General features: G+C 37.6%; 2 protein-coding genes across 2 annotated transcripts in view; one reads left to right on the top strand and one right to left on the bottom strand.

The window, feature by feature from the left end:
- LOC107666315 (CD209 antigen-like protein C) overlaps positions 1 to 6242 on the top strand; it is a 7053-nt gene extending 811 nt beyond the window's left edge. Inside the window, exons 2-6 of the mRNA XM_016457556.1 lie at positions 853 to 978; positions 1875 to 2045; positions 2132 to 2313; positions 2575 to 2690; positions 5376 to 6242. Coding sequence (XP_016313042.1) covers positions 853 to 978; positions 1875 to 2045; positions 2132 to 2313; positions 2575 to 2690; positions 5376 to 5532 — 752 coding nt within the window. The 3' untranslated portion in view covers positions 5533 to 6242. The remainder of the gene's footprint in view (positions 1 to 852; positions 979 to 1874; positions 2046 to 2131; positions 2314 to 2574; positions 2691 to 5375) is intronic.
- Positions 6243 to 8931: 2689 nt separating this feature from the next.
- LOC107666345 (pyruvate dehydrogenase (acetyl-transferring) kinase isozyme 2, mitochondrial-like) lies at positions 8932 to 15548 on the bottom strand. The gene is made up of 11 exons (XM_016457605.1): positions 15259 to 15548; positions 14646 to 14787; positions 11926 to 11997; positions 11633 to 11817; positions 11347 to 11436; positions 11174 to 11251; positions 10989 to 11065; positions 10791 to 10889; positions 10194 to 10304; positions 10004 to 10117; positions 8932 to 9641 (listed from the first exon to the last, which is right to left on the bottom strand). The coding sequence occupies exons 1-11, from the start codon at positions 15374 to 15376 to the stop codon at positions 9498 to 9500; spliced, it is 1230 nt and encodes a 409-aa protein (XP_016313091.1). The 5' UTR covers positions 15377 to 15548; the 3' UTR covers positions 8932 to 9497.
- Positions 15549 to 17688: the final 2140 nt, after the last annotated feature.

Genomic DNA, 17688 nt, shown 5'->3' with positions numbered 1-17688 from the left:
AAACCCTGTATATATATATATATATATATATATATATATATAGATAGAGAGAGAAAAAAAAATAGTATTCATCCAATTAAAAAAATGCAGGGTAATGATTCACATCTATATTTTTTAACTTGAGCCAATGAAAAATAATTAACTTGCCCTAACTATTACCCTAAATTTTTTTAATTGGATGAATGAAACATTTTTTTCAGTGTATAAATAGTTTTTAAAAATGTATAGACGTGTTAAATGCTTTGAAAAAAAAACTATTGCTGATTCAATTTTCTAAAAAAGTCTAACAAATAAATAAATATATCATTTCTAAAAATCAGAAATGTTTGGTTGGATACTAATTTGGATCAGATATATATTTTTGGGCACACATAATTCCATCAGCATGTTTTTTTTTTCCAGACTTTAACCACCTAGACATTAAATGAAACGCATGCTCTCTGATATTCAGTATCTGACAATGTGTTTTTCAACGGTTGATGCTTAAATGATTGCATTCCTGAATGTGAACATTCATTACCTTTTTGGACAGTACTTCAACCTCAGATGCTGCAGTTGTGTAAATGTTTATGAAGTTTTACACTAGAATCTCCAGCTTGACAACCATCCACAATTATTGGACAATATACTGATCAATACTCTCAGGGTTTGAGTTAACCTGGCAAAATACTGTAAATGATTCACGTGTATTCCAGAAAGAATACAAAAGTCTATATTTCTTGTCAAAAAATGTTAGGTGAGCATAGCCTACTTTATTCATTTAACATTGTGTCAAATTGTTGATGGTTAGACTTGGCAGTTTTTGTACAATTGCTACACGGTAAATCCAGTTGATTATTTGTTTCTTCACAGTATTTCAGAACCCTGATAAAAGAAGCAAGCAATTTTGCCAAGATCCTTTCAAGGTGGCAACAGCATGCCTGACTGCCTTCTGCCTCATCTTACTCATGATCCTGGTGGTCACAAATGTTCACAGTGGTACTACTCTTTTCTCACTTACATGACTTTGGTGTGAATGTGTTTATTAACAAGTAGGACATTAAAACAAATTCAGATTCATTTTGATTTGATTCAATTCTGATTGACAAGAATTCCAATTTTGTTTCGATTTGATTCAGTATATTAAGTTACGATGCCCATTCTGCTTACTGTAGATATGAAATGAATTCTCTCTCAACTGCTATTGCTGTAAATTATACAAGGAAACTTCTAACTTGATGCTTTACAAAAATATAAATTTAAAAATGTAAAAACTACACTGTTGAACTGTTCAGTTGCTATTTATCTTCCAGACATAACCAAAAAAAAAAAAAGAAGTGAATTTCTTGCATTAAAACACCTTTTTATTTTCTCTATTTCAGTCTTTCTACTTCAAAATGTCACATTTTATTCAATGCGTTACTTGCCATTTCTTTGTAATTTAATTGTAAAATTTACTAGCAATTTCTGAGTGAAATTTTTTTTCTACATCAATTTTTTTTCTGTATGTAAAACTATTATAAAATGTGACCCTGGACCACAAAACCAGTCATAAGGGTTTTAAATTGAATTTTAAATTTTAAATTGAGATTTATACATCATCTGAAATCTGAATAAATAATATTTCCATTGATGTAAGGTTTGTTAGGATAGGATAATATTTGGCCGAGATACAACTATTTGAATATCTGGAATCTGAGGGTGCAAAAAAATCTAAATATTGAGAAAATCTTAAGACTGCTTTTGTGCTCCAGGGTCACAAATTAGTTTTAACAGATCAGTTTGAAACTTATGTTATAAACTGAATCTTTCTATCTTTATTTCTTAAAATCCTGTTTCTCTTTATATCCTATCATTGACTTGCATCTACCTTCATTTCTTTTCTTGTGTTTTAGGTGAGGCACGTTCATCTGATCAGGATTCCCCGTCCAGCACTGCTGAATCACGCATGCAGAAGGGCTGCGCTAACGTAACGGCTCTGACTGAAGAACTGCAGGCTGTGAAGAGAGAAAAGAGTCAACTGGAGGAAGAATGGACACAGTTGAAGAAAAAGATCGCTGAGCTTGGTTAGTGAGGTGCAAGTGCATGCATTTGTGCTATCAACAAACAATATCTGTTGCATTTAATAACGTTAAAATATTTGGTCTTTTAGAGGCAACCACTGCACCACAAACCACTCCAGTACCAATGAAGAATCCCTGTCCTGAAGACTGGAAGCACTTTAACGGCAGCTGTTACTACGTCTCAGAATACCGAAGGAGTTGGTCGGACAGTCAGGCGTACTGCAAACAACAAGGAGGACACCTGGCCATCATCCTCACAGCTGAAGAACAGGTAAAGACTGTTCTTTCATTTGCATTTATATCAGTGTGTGTGTGTGTGTGTGTGTGTGTGCAGATATGTTTGCTGAACATCAAATGGCCTCAAATAACACTGAATTTAGACCTGTATAGTTGTCTAAAAAGAACACAAACTATTGGCCAGGAATATGCAAAAGAGGAAGGGATCTTAGTTGAAACATGTGAGCCATTCAAATGGATTCTTAAGTTTTTTTTGACTGATTTTATTGATATTTCAACTTTTGACCTGATGAAGACGTTCATATGGAACCTGCTGCCCCGTGGATACTGGAACTCTTACTGGTTTGGCATAAGTGATCAAAAAGTAGAAGACGACTGGTACTGGGTGGATGGAACGAAACTGGTTGGAGGGTAAGAATATCGCATTTAATAAGTTAAAACTCTTTTGCTGGAAGTCAGATCGCTACGAATTCTTGGAAACATTTCCGTATTATGACGCATCTCACTTGGAGTTAAAACTACTGAATCATATTTTTTTCACCTTTTTCTTTTTTGGGTGAAAGTCTTGTGATGATACACTGAATCATCTCATCCTTCCTCTTTGTTAAAAATAATAATAATAATAATAAATGAAAAAAAGAAAAACAGGACAAAGGGATCTTGCATAAAACAATTTTCTTATCATTTATATATCCTCAAAATGATATATATATACTCAGTGTTTAATGTCATTTGAGATTCATTAATGTTAGTGGCTGCTTGGGAATAAGAAATTGATATTTTACCCTTTACATATATAATTATTCTAGGGAAAATATTACAGGAAACATGTTATTTTTGTGCTCATTTTATTTTATTTTATGCAAAGCTGTTATGAGGTCATGTACATATAAAGGTCTTATGACAGCCTGGTCAATGCATTACAGTAGGTGTAGAAAAAAATCACCCCCCTTTAAAATAATCACATTTTGTTGCTTTGCAGCCTGAAATGAAGACGGACACAGTTTTTGTTTTATCCAGTTTTTTTTTTTTTATCTGAAAAAAATAAAAATGCAGACTCAGCTACGTTTACATGCAAACAAATAAACCATTTGTAATCGGATTGACGACTCAATCGGACTGAAAAGCCTTCATGTAAACACCTTTAATCGATCTGATTGAGCTCGATCGGAATGAAATTTCGATCGGATTGAAGGAAGTCGTGGCCTAATGGTATTGGTTAGAGAGTTGGACTCGTAACCCAAAGGTTGCGGGTTCGAGTCCCGTACCGGCAGGGATTGTAGGTGGGGGGAGTGAACGTACAGCACTCTCTTCCACCTTCAATACCACGACTGAGGTGCCCTTGAGCAAGGCACCGAACCCCCAACTGCTCCCCGGGCGCCGCAGCAAAAAATGGCTGCCCACTGCTCCGGGGGTGTGTTCACGGTGTGTGTGTGTTCACTGCTGTGTGTGTTCACTTTGGATGGGATAAATGCAGAGCACTAATTCTGAGTATGGGTCACCATACTTGGCCACATGTCACGTCACTTTCTTTTTCTAATACGATTGAGAGTGCATGTAAACACTCGATTGAATTGAACCCCGAAACTGAAAGGACTGCGCATGTGCAATGACGCAGGAATAGGAACATAACGACGTATGACGCGTGGAACGAACGGTTCTTCCTTTTGAATAAAGTGTTGTATAAATGCGTGTCCTGTCATTATAAAACTCTCCTTTCACTCGGCAACTGTGAAGTGGAGCAGGACAACCTCCCACCAGTCCTTGTTTTGGATTCTCATCCACAGGAAGGGCATTTTTACTGCATGATAATTTAAACATGAGCAGCACGGCACAGCAGTTTATATGTAGGCTATATTTATAGAGTCATCAATCGGAATGAATTCAGTCCGATTGAACCAAAAATTATGCATGTAAACGTAGTTGGAAAAATTATCACCCTCCTCCTAAAAATGGCTTGTAAACTCAATCAGGTGTAGTTAATCACCTTCTCAATGGCACACAAAGCCATTTGACTTTCAGCTGTGATCATTTTGATTAGAACTGCATGAAAAGAGCTTTCCTGGAGCATTTTTAATTCCTTGGTAGTGCAACTGAAGCAAATAATCAACTATGGTTGGCAAGGCACTGTCAAAAGATCTCCGGGATAAAGTTGTGGACAGGCACAAGTCAGGAGATGGATGCAAAAAATTTTCAAAGGTTTTATCAATGCCTAGAAGCACAGTGAAGTCTATTATTATGAAGTGGAAGGTATTTGGTACAACACAGACCCTCCCTGGATCAGGATGTCGCTCCAAACTGGATGAAAGAGCCAGGAGGAAACTGGTCAGAGACGTGACCAAGAGGCCTACAGCAACTCTGAAGCAGCTGCAGGAATTTATGACAAACTGTGGTCATTGTGAGCATTTGACAACAATATCATTCTCCACAATTGTGGCTTGAATGGAAAAAAGCCACTCCTCAAGAAAGATCACATGCAGTCACGACTGAGCTTTGCCAAAACGCACTGTGAAGATGCTGAGGCAGATGAGACCAAAATTGAATTATTTGGCCTCAACACCAAATGATATGTCTGGCAGAAATCCAATAATATGTACACTTTAGATACTAATATGTACCTTTAAGGAAATCTGCTGCCGTCTGCCAGAAAGTTGTCAATGGGAAGAAGGTTTACTTTCCAACATGACAATGACCCAAAGCACACAGCAAAACTCAGCACACAGTAGTTGGAGAAAAAGGTGAATGTCCTTGCATGATCTATCTTTCACTTGGATGTTATAAGTTGCACTGAGTAAATACATCTGAAACAAAAATTGTGGCTCTTCATTTCAGGCAGCAAAGCAACAAAATGTGATCATTTTAAAGGGGGGTTATTCTTTTCTATAACCACTGTATACAATTAATCAGGGAAAATGGTCATAAAATACGAGATATTTAATTAACTTTAGCATATTAAACATATTTTAGCACCACTTTGATTTGCCATTGTCATTTTAAAAATGATGCTACGTCCACTTCTTAAAAGCCTATATATCCTAAGGAAACCAGGCTGTCTGACTATTGAACCCATGTAACACCCTTCTTTTTCCTTCATAGTTTCTGGGAAGATGGTGAGCCCAACAACCATGTTAATGAAGACTGTGGCAACATGGTAAAAACAAATGTTTTAAGCCGTGTGGCTACAAAGAGCTGGTATGACGCTCCATGCTACATGTCCTTGCCCTGGATCTGTGAGAAGCTGGTGTCCTCTTGAACTTTGCTCCTACCATCATCATCTTCACCACCAGCATCAACAGACATTCATTGATCATTAGTAATACAAGCTGTAATGAAATTTCCATAGCATTTAGAATGTCTGGTCTCAGGGTTTTCAGTGTTTCAAACTTTAAATGACTAACTGCAGTCATGGGTCAAAAAAAAAAAAAAAAAGCAATTAACTTTTTATTTTACTCCGACACCATATGTGCATTAACCTACATTTAGCTATGCATTTTAACACTGGACAATTTAGTGAATTTATTAACTGCTCAAATATTAAACAAATCTATTGAGGCTGATTAAAACCTTTTTTATGTTAAAAAAAAAACATTTGTATGTAAGAACATATTGTCTGTCTTTTCCTAAACGACTAAACATTTTTAAAATTCCTTATAAATGTTTTCTATGCATTTTTGGGGGTAACCAATAACAATGTAATAGTCATTTTATATAAATATCTATTTTTTCTTATAAATTTGGGAATGTCTGGCAGTTCCACTTACACTCAGTAGGGCGCAGCATTGAGTCAAGGTTTTGATCATAACAGTACAATACGATCAGTCGATACCTGGTTTATTTTACTTCATTAATATTGACAAACCTATCTCTGTCATCCGAATGTTACAAATAATCACAGAAATCCGTGCCTTTGTTGTTGTTTTTCTAGACTATGCATCACTTTAGTTAAGATTCATTTTAAGAACAAACAAGATTATTTATATTCAGTGTTGGGGGTAATATATTACAAGTAACGCAAGTTTTATATTTGCCAAAAATATAACTTTTTTATTTCAAAAACAAACAAGCAAGCCCTGTCCAGATTTAAAAAGTAGCGCAAAAGTAACGTAACGCATTACTTTCCATAAAAAGGTAACGCAATTAGTTACTTTTTTAATGGAGTAATGCGATATTGTAATGCATTACTTTTAAAAGTAACTTTCCCCAACACTGTTTGTTTTAGACCATTATAAGCCACACTAGTTCAGTATGTGACCAACTAAACCAAATACCAAAGTCAAAGTCTTCGGAAAGCAATACAAACAATCTTTTTATCTTCTTTATCTCTTTTTGGCATACAAAACAGGCCCTTGCCTTGTACAGATTTAAGCGTTTGCGTAAGGCACACGGATGAATGCATTCTGGGTCGTGTCCTCTCATGTCCCATCCGACTGTTTTTTATGACAGTGCTGTGACTGATTGCCACAGTTACTCATAGTGACGCCAGCAGCCTAATCAAACTTCTATATTTTACATACATCAGCTTAATCCTAATCACAGTGATGTTAGACTGCAGTAGAACGGCACGTAGCTTTGTGTTTTGAGCTCATTATTTAAGCCCTGTTACGGTAAAACACCTTTATCAACTCTGATCGGGCTTATTGAACAGAAATTACTTTGTTAAAGTCACTTTAACGCCATGATAGCATGATTTTTAAATTTTCCTATAAAATGAATTATGCTCATCCCTTTTGCACCAGGACAAGCAGGGCTAGTAGAGCTTTAAATGTCTTTTGGCTTTTCACAGTCATTTAGGTTGAGATTATAAAATTTAGCCTACATCGACAAGATGCGCGTTAAATATCGCATGCGATTAATCGTGCAGCCCTAGATTAAAGCTAATAATTGGCAGATATGTTTTCAGCAGTAAGCCTTATTTTTCATCTCTATTTCCTGTGAATGTGCGGTACTTCTCATGCATTAGCTGTTATCTAAGTACAAGAACAGAGTGAAGTAAACTGTAAATCTCATAGTTTAGCATTCATTGCTAAATCACTTTACTATTTTCTCCAGTAAGTAAATTTTCAAATCTCTTAGTACAAAAATACAAACTGATCAAACTTGTAACACAACTTTCAAAACCAGATCTCATGCTTTCATTACAATTTTCATTATAGTTACACATTTTCAATTCACATAATCATTGTTTCAAAGCACAAGATTATTGTAATATGTAATGAGAACATTTGAGTTTATCACCGAAACATAACAGAACATTCTGAATGAACAACAGTTCATTCAATAGCAAACAATACAAGAAGCATGGTCCAGTTCACCCTTGTTGCTGAATTAGTAGCAGAAACACAGACTACAGATGATACATTCGAAAATACACGTAAACTATCTAACTGACATCAAAATTATATGTAATAATTTGTTTGTAATAGTGTCTATTCAGTGTGCCATCAAAAGTTGTGATGAAGTATGACGCTAGTGTAACCCCTCTCTCCCGGGTCCTCACCGCCACACCTCGTTCTTGTTCCGAGTGGGTCTAAAACCCGGGTCTCCGGCATGAGAGGCGGACGCACTAACAAGGAGGCTGAAGACTGCAGCCCCTAGCGTCAGTCGCTAGTGCGCCTCTTGAGATCAGGGGAGTGAGGTTTACCTGCACAGCACCTACCTGCTGGCCTCCGTTACACTCACCCCCCTAATCCTTACTCCCATCCGGGTCACGGCACCAATGTAACCTCTCTCTCCTGGGTCCTCACCACCACACCTCGTTCTTGCTCCGAGTGGGTCTCCGGCATGGGAGGCGGGCGCACTAACAAGGAGGCTAAAGACTGCAGCCCCTAGCGTCAGTCGCTAGTGCGCCTCTTGAGATCAGGGGAGTGAGGTTTACCTGCACAGCACCTACCTGCTGGCCTCCGTTACACTCACCCCCCTAAACCTTACTCCCACCCGGGTCATGGCACCAATGTAACCTCTCTCTCCCGGGTCCTCACCACCACACCTCGTTCTTGCTCCGAGTGGGTCTCCGGCATGGGAGGCGGGCGCACTAACAAGGAGGCTAAAGACTGCAGCCCCTAGCGTCAGTCGCTAGTGTGCCTCTTGAGATCAGGGGAGTGAGGTTTACCTGCACAGCACCTACCCGCTGGCCTCCGTTACACTAGCCATGAGGTTTAGTAGAGAGTTGGCAGCTCTTTGGACAGTGCTTTTCTGACTGACCCATCCATTTCTCAACTAATTAGCTAATGAGATGAATCAGGTGTGGTTGATTTGAAGAGTTTGAAAAATATGTAGGCTACTGTTGGTGCCTCCAGGAACAGGGTTGGGAAATACTGATGTAGCAACATCCGCTTGTTTTCTTATGGTTTTCTTATTGTGTGCACATTTATGGGTATCATGTTTCCGATTACATAACCACATGTGCGTTAGTATGCATTTCACTGAAATGTTTCCTCGGATTGTTTGCAGTAACAGCTTATGCATATTGATGAGAAAATATCAGATTTATTTAATATTAAAAAACAAACAAACACACAGCAAGGGTCCTTTTAAAAATGATAAATATTGTGAACACAACATTGAGCATATGCATCTTGTGGTCATTCATAATGCAAAGAAACACAACCGTACAGTGCTATTAATATATGCTTACATAAATGTTTTTTTAAATAATAAGTGTTAATCACACATCAAGTATGATTTCAAACTGTCCAGCCTCTTTAGAGAGGAAAAACACATCTTTGGCCACATCCTTCTTATTTTGACACTTCTTACAATTCATACAATTTTCTGACCTCTGAAATGTCACGTCTCACTTCTCATCCAGCTACATTTCTTCTGCCTTCAGTATTTACTCCTTTGCAATACATACACTTCTCTCCAGCTGTTTTTAGACTTAACTCTGCTTCAGTCAGGTTAACATGCCCCACCAGGCCTTAACACGTGTGGGACTCTTCATCCCTGAGCTTTTGCTGAAAAACACCAACTTCAGCAGCACCACAGTAATAACTTTGTTGTTGTTTTTTTTTTTTTTTACTAAGGAATCTACTGTTTTGCATCTTAAATTCTGGCCACATGCAGTTTAAGTGTTCCCAGGCAACAGTACTCAAAGAGCATTGGGAAATGCTGTCACTGGTCCCAAGTTCAGTAGGGAATGCGAGCATTCACATTGGAAGTCTATCTTGGCAGTCTCTTGAAAGCCTTTGTCATATCTTTAAGGCAGCCAGCTCCGATGGTTCACTTTGCAGCCTTGTAGGCAGCTAAGTTCAGTGGCTCCTTCCTCGGGACGCACCAGTCATCAGCTTCCTGGTTGAATTTGTAATGGCGCAAGGCAGTCTGATTGAACACTGGAAGCTTCTCTACTGAATCTGTAGACAGGGCCTGCGGGAAGAAGACTGTGGATTAATGATTTGAAGACTGACAGATGTAATGTCCAAAGTTGACAGGATGTTTTGCACGGGTACAAGATCAACAGATAAGGTTAGTGTAAGCAAAACCCTCATTACGATTTGCCATCTTGCGGTTTGTTTAAAATTTCACCTAAAAGTGCAAAGTCGTGGTTTACTCATTGTTCCAAACCCATATGACTTACTTTCTTTCGTGGAATACAAAAGGAGAGGTTTAGCATAATGTTGACACAGCCCATTTAATGATAGCTGGGCAAAAATCCTCATATGGTGAGGATTAGTAACAGAATTTCAATTTTTATGCAAGCTAACACTTTTTTTTAGGGATCTCTTTACCTTCAGCTGAATTACGGCATCTGTACCATAGCCCTCCATTGGATAAAGCTGGAGATCACCTTGGAAGTATCGTGCATACAGGCGGGAGGTGGGAAGGCCATAACCAAAGCCAGCCTGAGGGATAGGTTTGACTTTGAGTTTTTTATGAAAAAACATGCACCTGCTATTATGTAGTGTCCTATGCTCTTACCACTGGGGTCCGTTGATGGTCACCAATAGTAGGTCTGGGCGCTGTTGAATACATGTAGCTAAAAAGTCTATCAATCTTCCTGAAAGGAACGCCACCGCCCCTGTCACTGATCTGGAACATGAAATGTGAATGTTTAGAGAACAATGACGTGTTTTGTGAGCTGCATTACAACAGATGATGAATACGTGTGGGTTACATGACTAAGACTAAGGGATTGTCTTTTGTATATGTATAAGAAGATAAATATAATCTTGCAAACACTGTTACCACATGGATATAGCATTGCAGTTCAATGTCTGCTTTGTTGCACGCTCTAGCCACCAGCAGGGCAAAGGTTAATATCGGTAATACTAGTCAAAGCTAGTTTCCATTTATGGCAACAAATTATCTTGATTAAGGGTGGTTAGAATATTCATCTCTAGGACAGTTTATATAACAGTTATTATCAGTTATCACTGAATCTAGGGCAATGTAACAGTGTGAGCAAGGAACCGGTAGTTGAGAAGAATGATTCAAACAAGGCGGTGGTGTTGGTGTGGCCTCATATTCTCACTGCCAACTTTCTCTAAAAACATCATATTTGAACTTTCAATTTACCTTGATTGACAGGTCCTCTCCGCCTAGAGCAACCATGACTTTGATTGGTGGCAATGTGCTGCTTGTTTCATGAGTCTCAATAGTAGCCCTCATTGCATTCTGGAGTGGAGGAGACATAAGAATGACTTATTTAAAATCTAAAACGAATTATCATTCCATATGCGTCTGCAGTATGCAAAAATAAAGCACCATGCCTACCTTGAAGAGCTCAAAAACCATGTGGTAGAGATGAGAAGGAACGTAGGAAATCTCGATTGGTTGCGACTTGTTCTTTGCTGTACCAGAGAACAAATATTATAAAATACAATGTAGTTTGTGAATGAAATTGAAATGAAACATGATGGAACGTCTGGAGAATATATTTGAACATGTCTGTTCCTCACCGTTTATCTCTCTAAGCTCCAGCTCAGGGGATCCGAGGTAATACTGCTCACAGAGCATTTTAGCACACTCATATGCATCTGAAGCAGAACACAGGACATTAGTATTGAATTTGCACTTGTCGCTAGCGTAATATTTGTATCCCAGGTCGATAACTATGCACTGAAGCACTCACCGCTGATTACATTTGTGACGTCACAGCAGGAGTCAATGCACCCGATGCTGCTGGGATGTCCTGGCTTTGTGGAGCCATCGAAGATCATAGCTAAAGATAGAGCAGGAAATAAAAGGGAACTGAGGGTTAGCGGTGTACTTCAAGCTAATCATTCTCTCATATTCAGTGAATAATTAACTCAAACTGGAGCAGGCCAGATTATTCAAGATCTAATGACCTGTTAAGTGCTGAGAAAGCGACTATTGATATACGACTAGAGCAAAGATTTAGGACAAGATTGACTTACTGTGCTGGTTGATGAGCATGCGCATGGAGATGCGGTTCATGTAAAAGCGGTCCAGAAAGTACTGAATGTTCTGACTTGTCAAAGGATCTGCCCCAAATGCATCCCTATACTCGATGACGCCCTGGGCCATGGTGGGTACCACATCATTGTGCCTGTTCCTGATGGTCACCAGAGTGTCCACAAATCTTTGGGGACAAACAGCAAAACAACTCCATGAATCCTGCTGTTTTGTACCGTTTAATAATACTTCTTTAATATTCTGACAGATGATGTGTGTAGATTGCAGAACCTACTCAGCAAGAACTTTGGGGTCATTGGGACTCTTGTCTTGAAATTCTAGGATGTCCATCAGGCTTTGGATAAACCTGAGAAAGTAAGATAGAGAAGCCAAAGGGAATGCAAGGTTGTACATTCACTATAGATTAAGGTTACCACTGCAGAGTTACAATTACACTTTTTCATCTCCAATAACACCCTCTACCTAAATAATGTCTTCACACTTACAGGAAAGTTTTGCAATTTTTAAGCACTCACTCACTTAGTTATTGTTAACTAAAACTATTGAAAATAAAATATAAATATTATATGAAAAACTTAAAATTAAAAAAATGCAAAAATTAAGAATGTTAAAAAATGGTCCAAGAACTGTTCAAGTACTAAAATTACTCAAATTAATCTCAACTATTAATTAAATTAAACAAACTGCATAAATGAACTAAAACTATTAAAAATTGTTTTCTATATTAAAATAAAGTTGAAATAAAATAAAAATATAAATATTAGATTAAAATGTTAAACTTAAAAACGTAAATTTTGCCTGGGCAAGGAACTTGAATACATTTAAGTACTAAAATCACTCAAATTAAATCTGAAATAAAAATAAAAAGATTAAATTAAATTAAATTATTAAAAAACTTCAGTAGGCTATTAAAATAAAGCTGAAATAAAATAAAAATATTAGATTCAAATTTTAAGCTTATAAACTTAATGTTTCCTTGGCGACTAACTAAAATAAATGATTTATCACTAAAATTTCTAAAATTAAATCGGAAATAAAAATAAATTAAAGCGACCTCATAGAATGTTACAAAAGCACATAACGCAATTACTAAAACTAAAATGAAAACAAAATAGAAAAATTAAAAAGCTCATTAAAAATATTTAATAATAAGTTCAAAATAATAAATAATAGTATATAAATATATAAAGAATAGTATTTAAACAATATTTTATACTAGGCTATAATTATTTCTGATTATTGTTATACTTTTTAAAATATATTAGCTATTAATATTCATTATAGATTTTTTTCCTAATTTGTTTTTTATATGTTAACTGCTTATTTCCCTGAGTTTCCCTCCTTGCTATTCTGCTGGAGCACAGTAGAATGTACTGTTCCAAATCAGTTCTCGAAAACAAGTCACGCCGCACCTTCTCATATTTCACTTTCTGAAGTGAACCGCAGTATCCGTTACATTAATGTACCCGCAGTCTAGTAAACAAGTGAGGGTCTGCAATGGTATTTCAACACGAAACTACATTCCATAGGCTCGTAAGCAAGTATTTACAAGCACGTTTTTAAAGAAAACGTTTTAAGCATCTCACACCACAACTTAATGTCACATGGTCCAGAAACCCAAACTATAAACTAGAAGAAAAATAGCCTAATAATGATAAGAAGTGCTTTAGTAAGAACTGCTGTGATGATTATTAAAGGGGTCACATGATGCTGCTAAAAAGAACATTATTTTGTGTATTTGGTGTAATGAAATGTGTTTATGTGGTTTAAAGTAAAAAAAACACATTATTTTCCACATACTGTACATTATTATTTCTCTTCTATGCCCCGCCTTTCTGAAACGCGTCGATTTTTACAAAGCTCATTGGTCTGAAAAGCGAGGTGTGCTGTGATTGGCCAGCTATCCAGTGCGTTGTGATTGGCCGAATACCTCAAGCGTGTGACGGAAATGTTACGCCCCTCACCATACTGTTGATGCCGTGTCCGGCCGGAGCGACGAGACAAAAACATTAAAACCTATTATAAACGAGGCATTTGTTGCAATGTCAATTTTCGGTCTCTCGCGCATCTCGCTCTCTCTCGGACACACTCAGCCTCTCTCGCGAACTGTCGCTCTCTCTCTCTCCGCGTTCGCTTCACTTTTGTCGAGCCTGGCGCCTCACAGGTGAAAGCCGATCCGGCGATCCACAGCATATATACATCCAAATACATTCAAGTTGAAGTATTTCCTCAGCGACCAGCACAGATCAGCTCTAGGCATGACGAAGCAGATATCGTTCTCTTTTGGAAGACCAAACAAAGTAGTTTCGCTTTCACAACGAAGCACACAGCGTCTTCATGACATGGCTGCAGCGTCAACAATACTACAGTGAGAATAAAAGTTACGCCTTCTTTCTTTGCGTGAACATTTGGGCGGCGTTATGCAAATCTTCCCACATCGTGACGTAGACATGTGGGGGCGTGTTAGAACGAGCCGTTTTAGGTAGGTGTGGCTGACTCTGAACTTTTATAAAGAATATCTCTTTGGATTTGAGACTTTAGTCTTTGCAACTTTACAGATCTTCTTTATGCACCAAGAGCTTGTAACACTCCAAAGAGAAAGGAAAAATTGAAATCGCATCATATGACCCCTTTAAGATTACAACTTTGATCCTTAGATTAAAGTTATAATGGAAACCGGATGAAGCTTGATTCTGAACTTTAAACTGCCGAGTGTGTAATGTACAGTAGCCTACTACAGTAGTGGCTCATACTTCGAAAACATCAGGCTGAGGAACTAGGACAAAGTTCATCTTTCAGTTAGGAGGCGTGAGACACATTACATAATGCACACGTGTAAAACAAACCATTTTAATGGGTTAGTATGTTCAGCAATGTATTAAATCATACACATGCATGATTTATCTGTTTACTCAAACTACAAGTCAGATGGGACTGTTCAAAAGTTAGTTAATACCTTTTTTTTTAATCTGATAACCCAGGACATGAACTTACCAGCTGTGAACTAGCTGAACGGACTGGGTCATTATCAGTTGGTCAGGTAAAAGGTTGATCTCCTTCAAACTGTTGCTTAGTCTGACGGGGAGCTCTTGTCTGAGGAAAGCGAAGGATGTTTTCTCGCACGCATTTGTGGATCCTGAAAAGACAATGTGACAGTGTGAATCCTCAGCTAAATGCCCACTTTGCTGCAATACAGTTGAACTAAATCTCTAATACTAAGAAAAACAAACTTGAGCAAACAGCAATTACTGAATGATTTACAAGTTTTGTTTTTAATCTGACAGTATTTCTGCTGAGGTTCGTTGCGTGCACTAATTTGTCGTGTTAAAGTTTTTTTTTTGGAAAAAACTTCTTTGTGCATAAATGGTGTGCAAATATAACAGGCTAAAGTTACAAATAACGGCAGTCCGAAGACCTTACAGAAAGCGCCAGAGCAGCGAACGGTTACTATGGTATACATGAATAAGCCAATCCAAATAATTTCATAACATAAAGAATATCGCCCGTTTTGGTGCAATACACATGCACTAATGCCCAGTGTGCACCATCAGCCTTGGAATGACAAGATTTAATGCAAACATATTTTGCATTAAAATCTTAAACTCACCGAAATCCAGAAACTGCTTCATTGACAAAGGCGATGGAGAAAATTTCGCGTAATAATCAATATGCTTTGGCGCATTTAGCATTGCGGCATTCCTCATTATATACCTTACAAACTTCATCTTGGAAGATCTAAATATCCGAACTAAAAACAAAAACGTTTTATGTTGTCAGAGATTAAAACAAAGCCGTAGAGAAGTTTTCCGTATATCCTCGCGTGCAGCTCTCTAGTCAGTCTGGGGCTGTCTTGTCTCGAGACCCCTGTTGTTGACAGCTCTTTAAAGTTTGCGTTCTTGCACAGTGACACGCCCACGTCGTTACGTCGATATCGATGGTGATCAATTAGAGAGAGGAAACGGACACTGTCAACTCTCGGAATCGCGATCAACAAGCTGGCATCTACGTGATGTTTGTACGAGTATGACAACATGGAAAATCACGCGATAGCATCACAACAAGTCGCCAAATAAAAAGATGATACAGCTGGACATTATGAGGTCAAGCGTCACCCATCACCCAGTTGGACCCGAGTGCAGTATGTGGCATGGAGCAGTGGCAAAGTAGCCTGCATATAACACGTAAAAGTACAAAAAAATGTACCTGCCAAAAGGCATGACAAATTCACTATTTAAAAATGCAGTGATGCATCTTAGAAATTTACATTATGCAATAATATGGTAAGTAGGTAGGCCTGATAGATCAAATGAGAGAAGGTCGGCGTTATTAGACTAATGCATGTGAATGAAAAAGGAAACGAATGTCAAATGTAAACGAGAGTAGCGTCCTTGTTTTAGAGCAGTTATACATAGTAGAAATAAATATAATTTAAAAGGATCAGTGAAGCTGATGCATACATAAGAAATTGTAGTTTTACTTATGCATAAACATGTTTAATACAAATACACTGGGGCCCAAACCTATAGCATGTAAACACTTTTGGACACGTACATTTATTTGAATGTTATCACATTCAACACAATATGAGTTAGATTTTTTGTTAAATTGTTCTACCGCATTCATTTAAACTGAAATGTGACTTAAGTCAAGTCAAGTCAAGTTTATTTGTACAGCGCTTTTCACGATACAAATCGTTGCAAAGCAACTTTACAGCAAATTAAGTTTCTACAATATTTAGTGGTAGCTTATCAGTGGTGACTGTCAGTTAATGTACATATGGCAGAAATGTACGGAAAAATCAATTTAAGACGTAATAAAACACAATGAACACTATTAACAGCAATTATTATATGATGCAATCAAACTTATAGCAAAATGTGGTAATTAAGTTGGACGATTAAGTGTCCAAATAATTTTTGGGGTCACTGTACATTATTGTTACATATACATATAGCCATATAGCAAATTTAGTCATCACTGAAAGATTAAGTCCTATACAACAATAAGGTGAGAAGAGGACAAAAACAAAATAGTCAGCTTTTAATAAAGGATATATAATAATAAAGAATACATTTAATAATGAATAAATTTTTAATCATTAATCACAAAGATTTGGTAAGCTTATTTGTATAACACATATAGCCTTTAAAAAAATTATATATAAAAAACAGGCCTAGGTATTAGTTATTGGAGAACGGAAAAACACTTAAATTCAGAGATCTCAATCACTGTATAGACTGAAGTGACATTTGAGCCGTGAAACAGTAAACAAGACAACTGAGATTGCATAAAACAAGTGTTGAAACTAAACTAAACGTCTCATGACTGCTCCCTGGAGGAGGAACATACACAAACACATTACAAACGAGTCATTAAAAACAATTATCAGACAGAAAAAAAGTTAGCACTGAGCTGAGGAAAGGTGTCCTGTTGAAAAAGCTTGAATTGGCGGTTGGACCTGGTACAGTAGCTAGTTATGAGTCAATCTGTTTGTCTGTAACGTTACCAGTTTGCACAACCAGGGACCATCCAAAGGAAGAACCAGTTTAAACTGGTCATGAGTCAGTATGAACTAGAAAACTACACAATCGTCTTTCAAGCCCTGAAAAGTTGGCTAGGCTACTTTTAAATGCATCTGCATTTCTTAATTCGATGGCTTCTGCGAATGTAAGGGGGGGAATTAGTTAAACACCCAACCTAAACGTTGAGACATTTAAAAGGATTTGTTTGTTTTTTTCGGGAAGACGTCAGCTGAACAATCGGTAGGCTATGTTGAATCCATTGAACTCGCTGTACTTGAATCCCTCACACCCTCGTTTTCATCCCTGTCAAGCATGAATATTTTCGTTAAGGCTTTAAGCCAGGGGTGCCCAAACTCGGTCCTGGAGGGCCGGTGTCCTGCAGAGTTTAGCTCCAACTTGCCTCAACACACCTGCCTTCAAGTTTCTAGTATGCCTAGTAAGAGCTTGATTAGCTGGTTCAGGTGTGTTTAATTGGGGTTGGAGCTAAACTCTTCAGGACACCGGTCCTTCAGGAT

This window comes from Sinocyclocheilus anshuiensis, unplaced genomic scaffold (genome assembly GCF_001515605.1).
Source record: "Sinocyclocheilus anshuiensis isolate Anshui unplaced genomic scaffold, SAMN03320099.WGS_v1.1 scaffold868, whole genome shotgun sequence".
Lineage (NCBI taxonomy): Eukaryota > Metazoa > Chordata > Actinopteri > Cypriniformes > Cyprinidae > Sinocyclocheilus > Sinocyclocheilus anshuiensis.
Note: the sequence above shows the minus strand (reverse complement) of the source record. Positions and strands in the feature narration are given on the sequence as shown.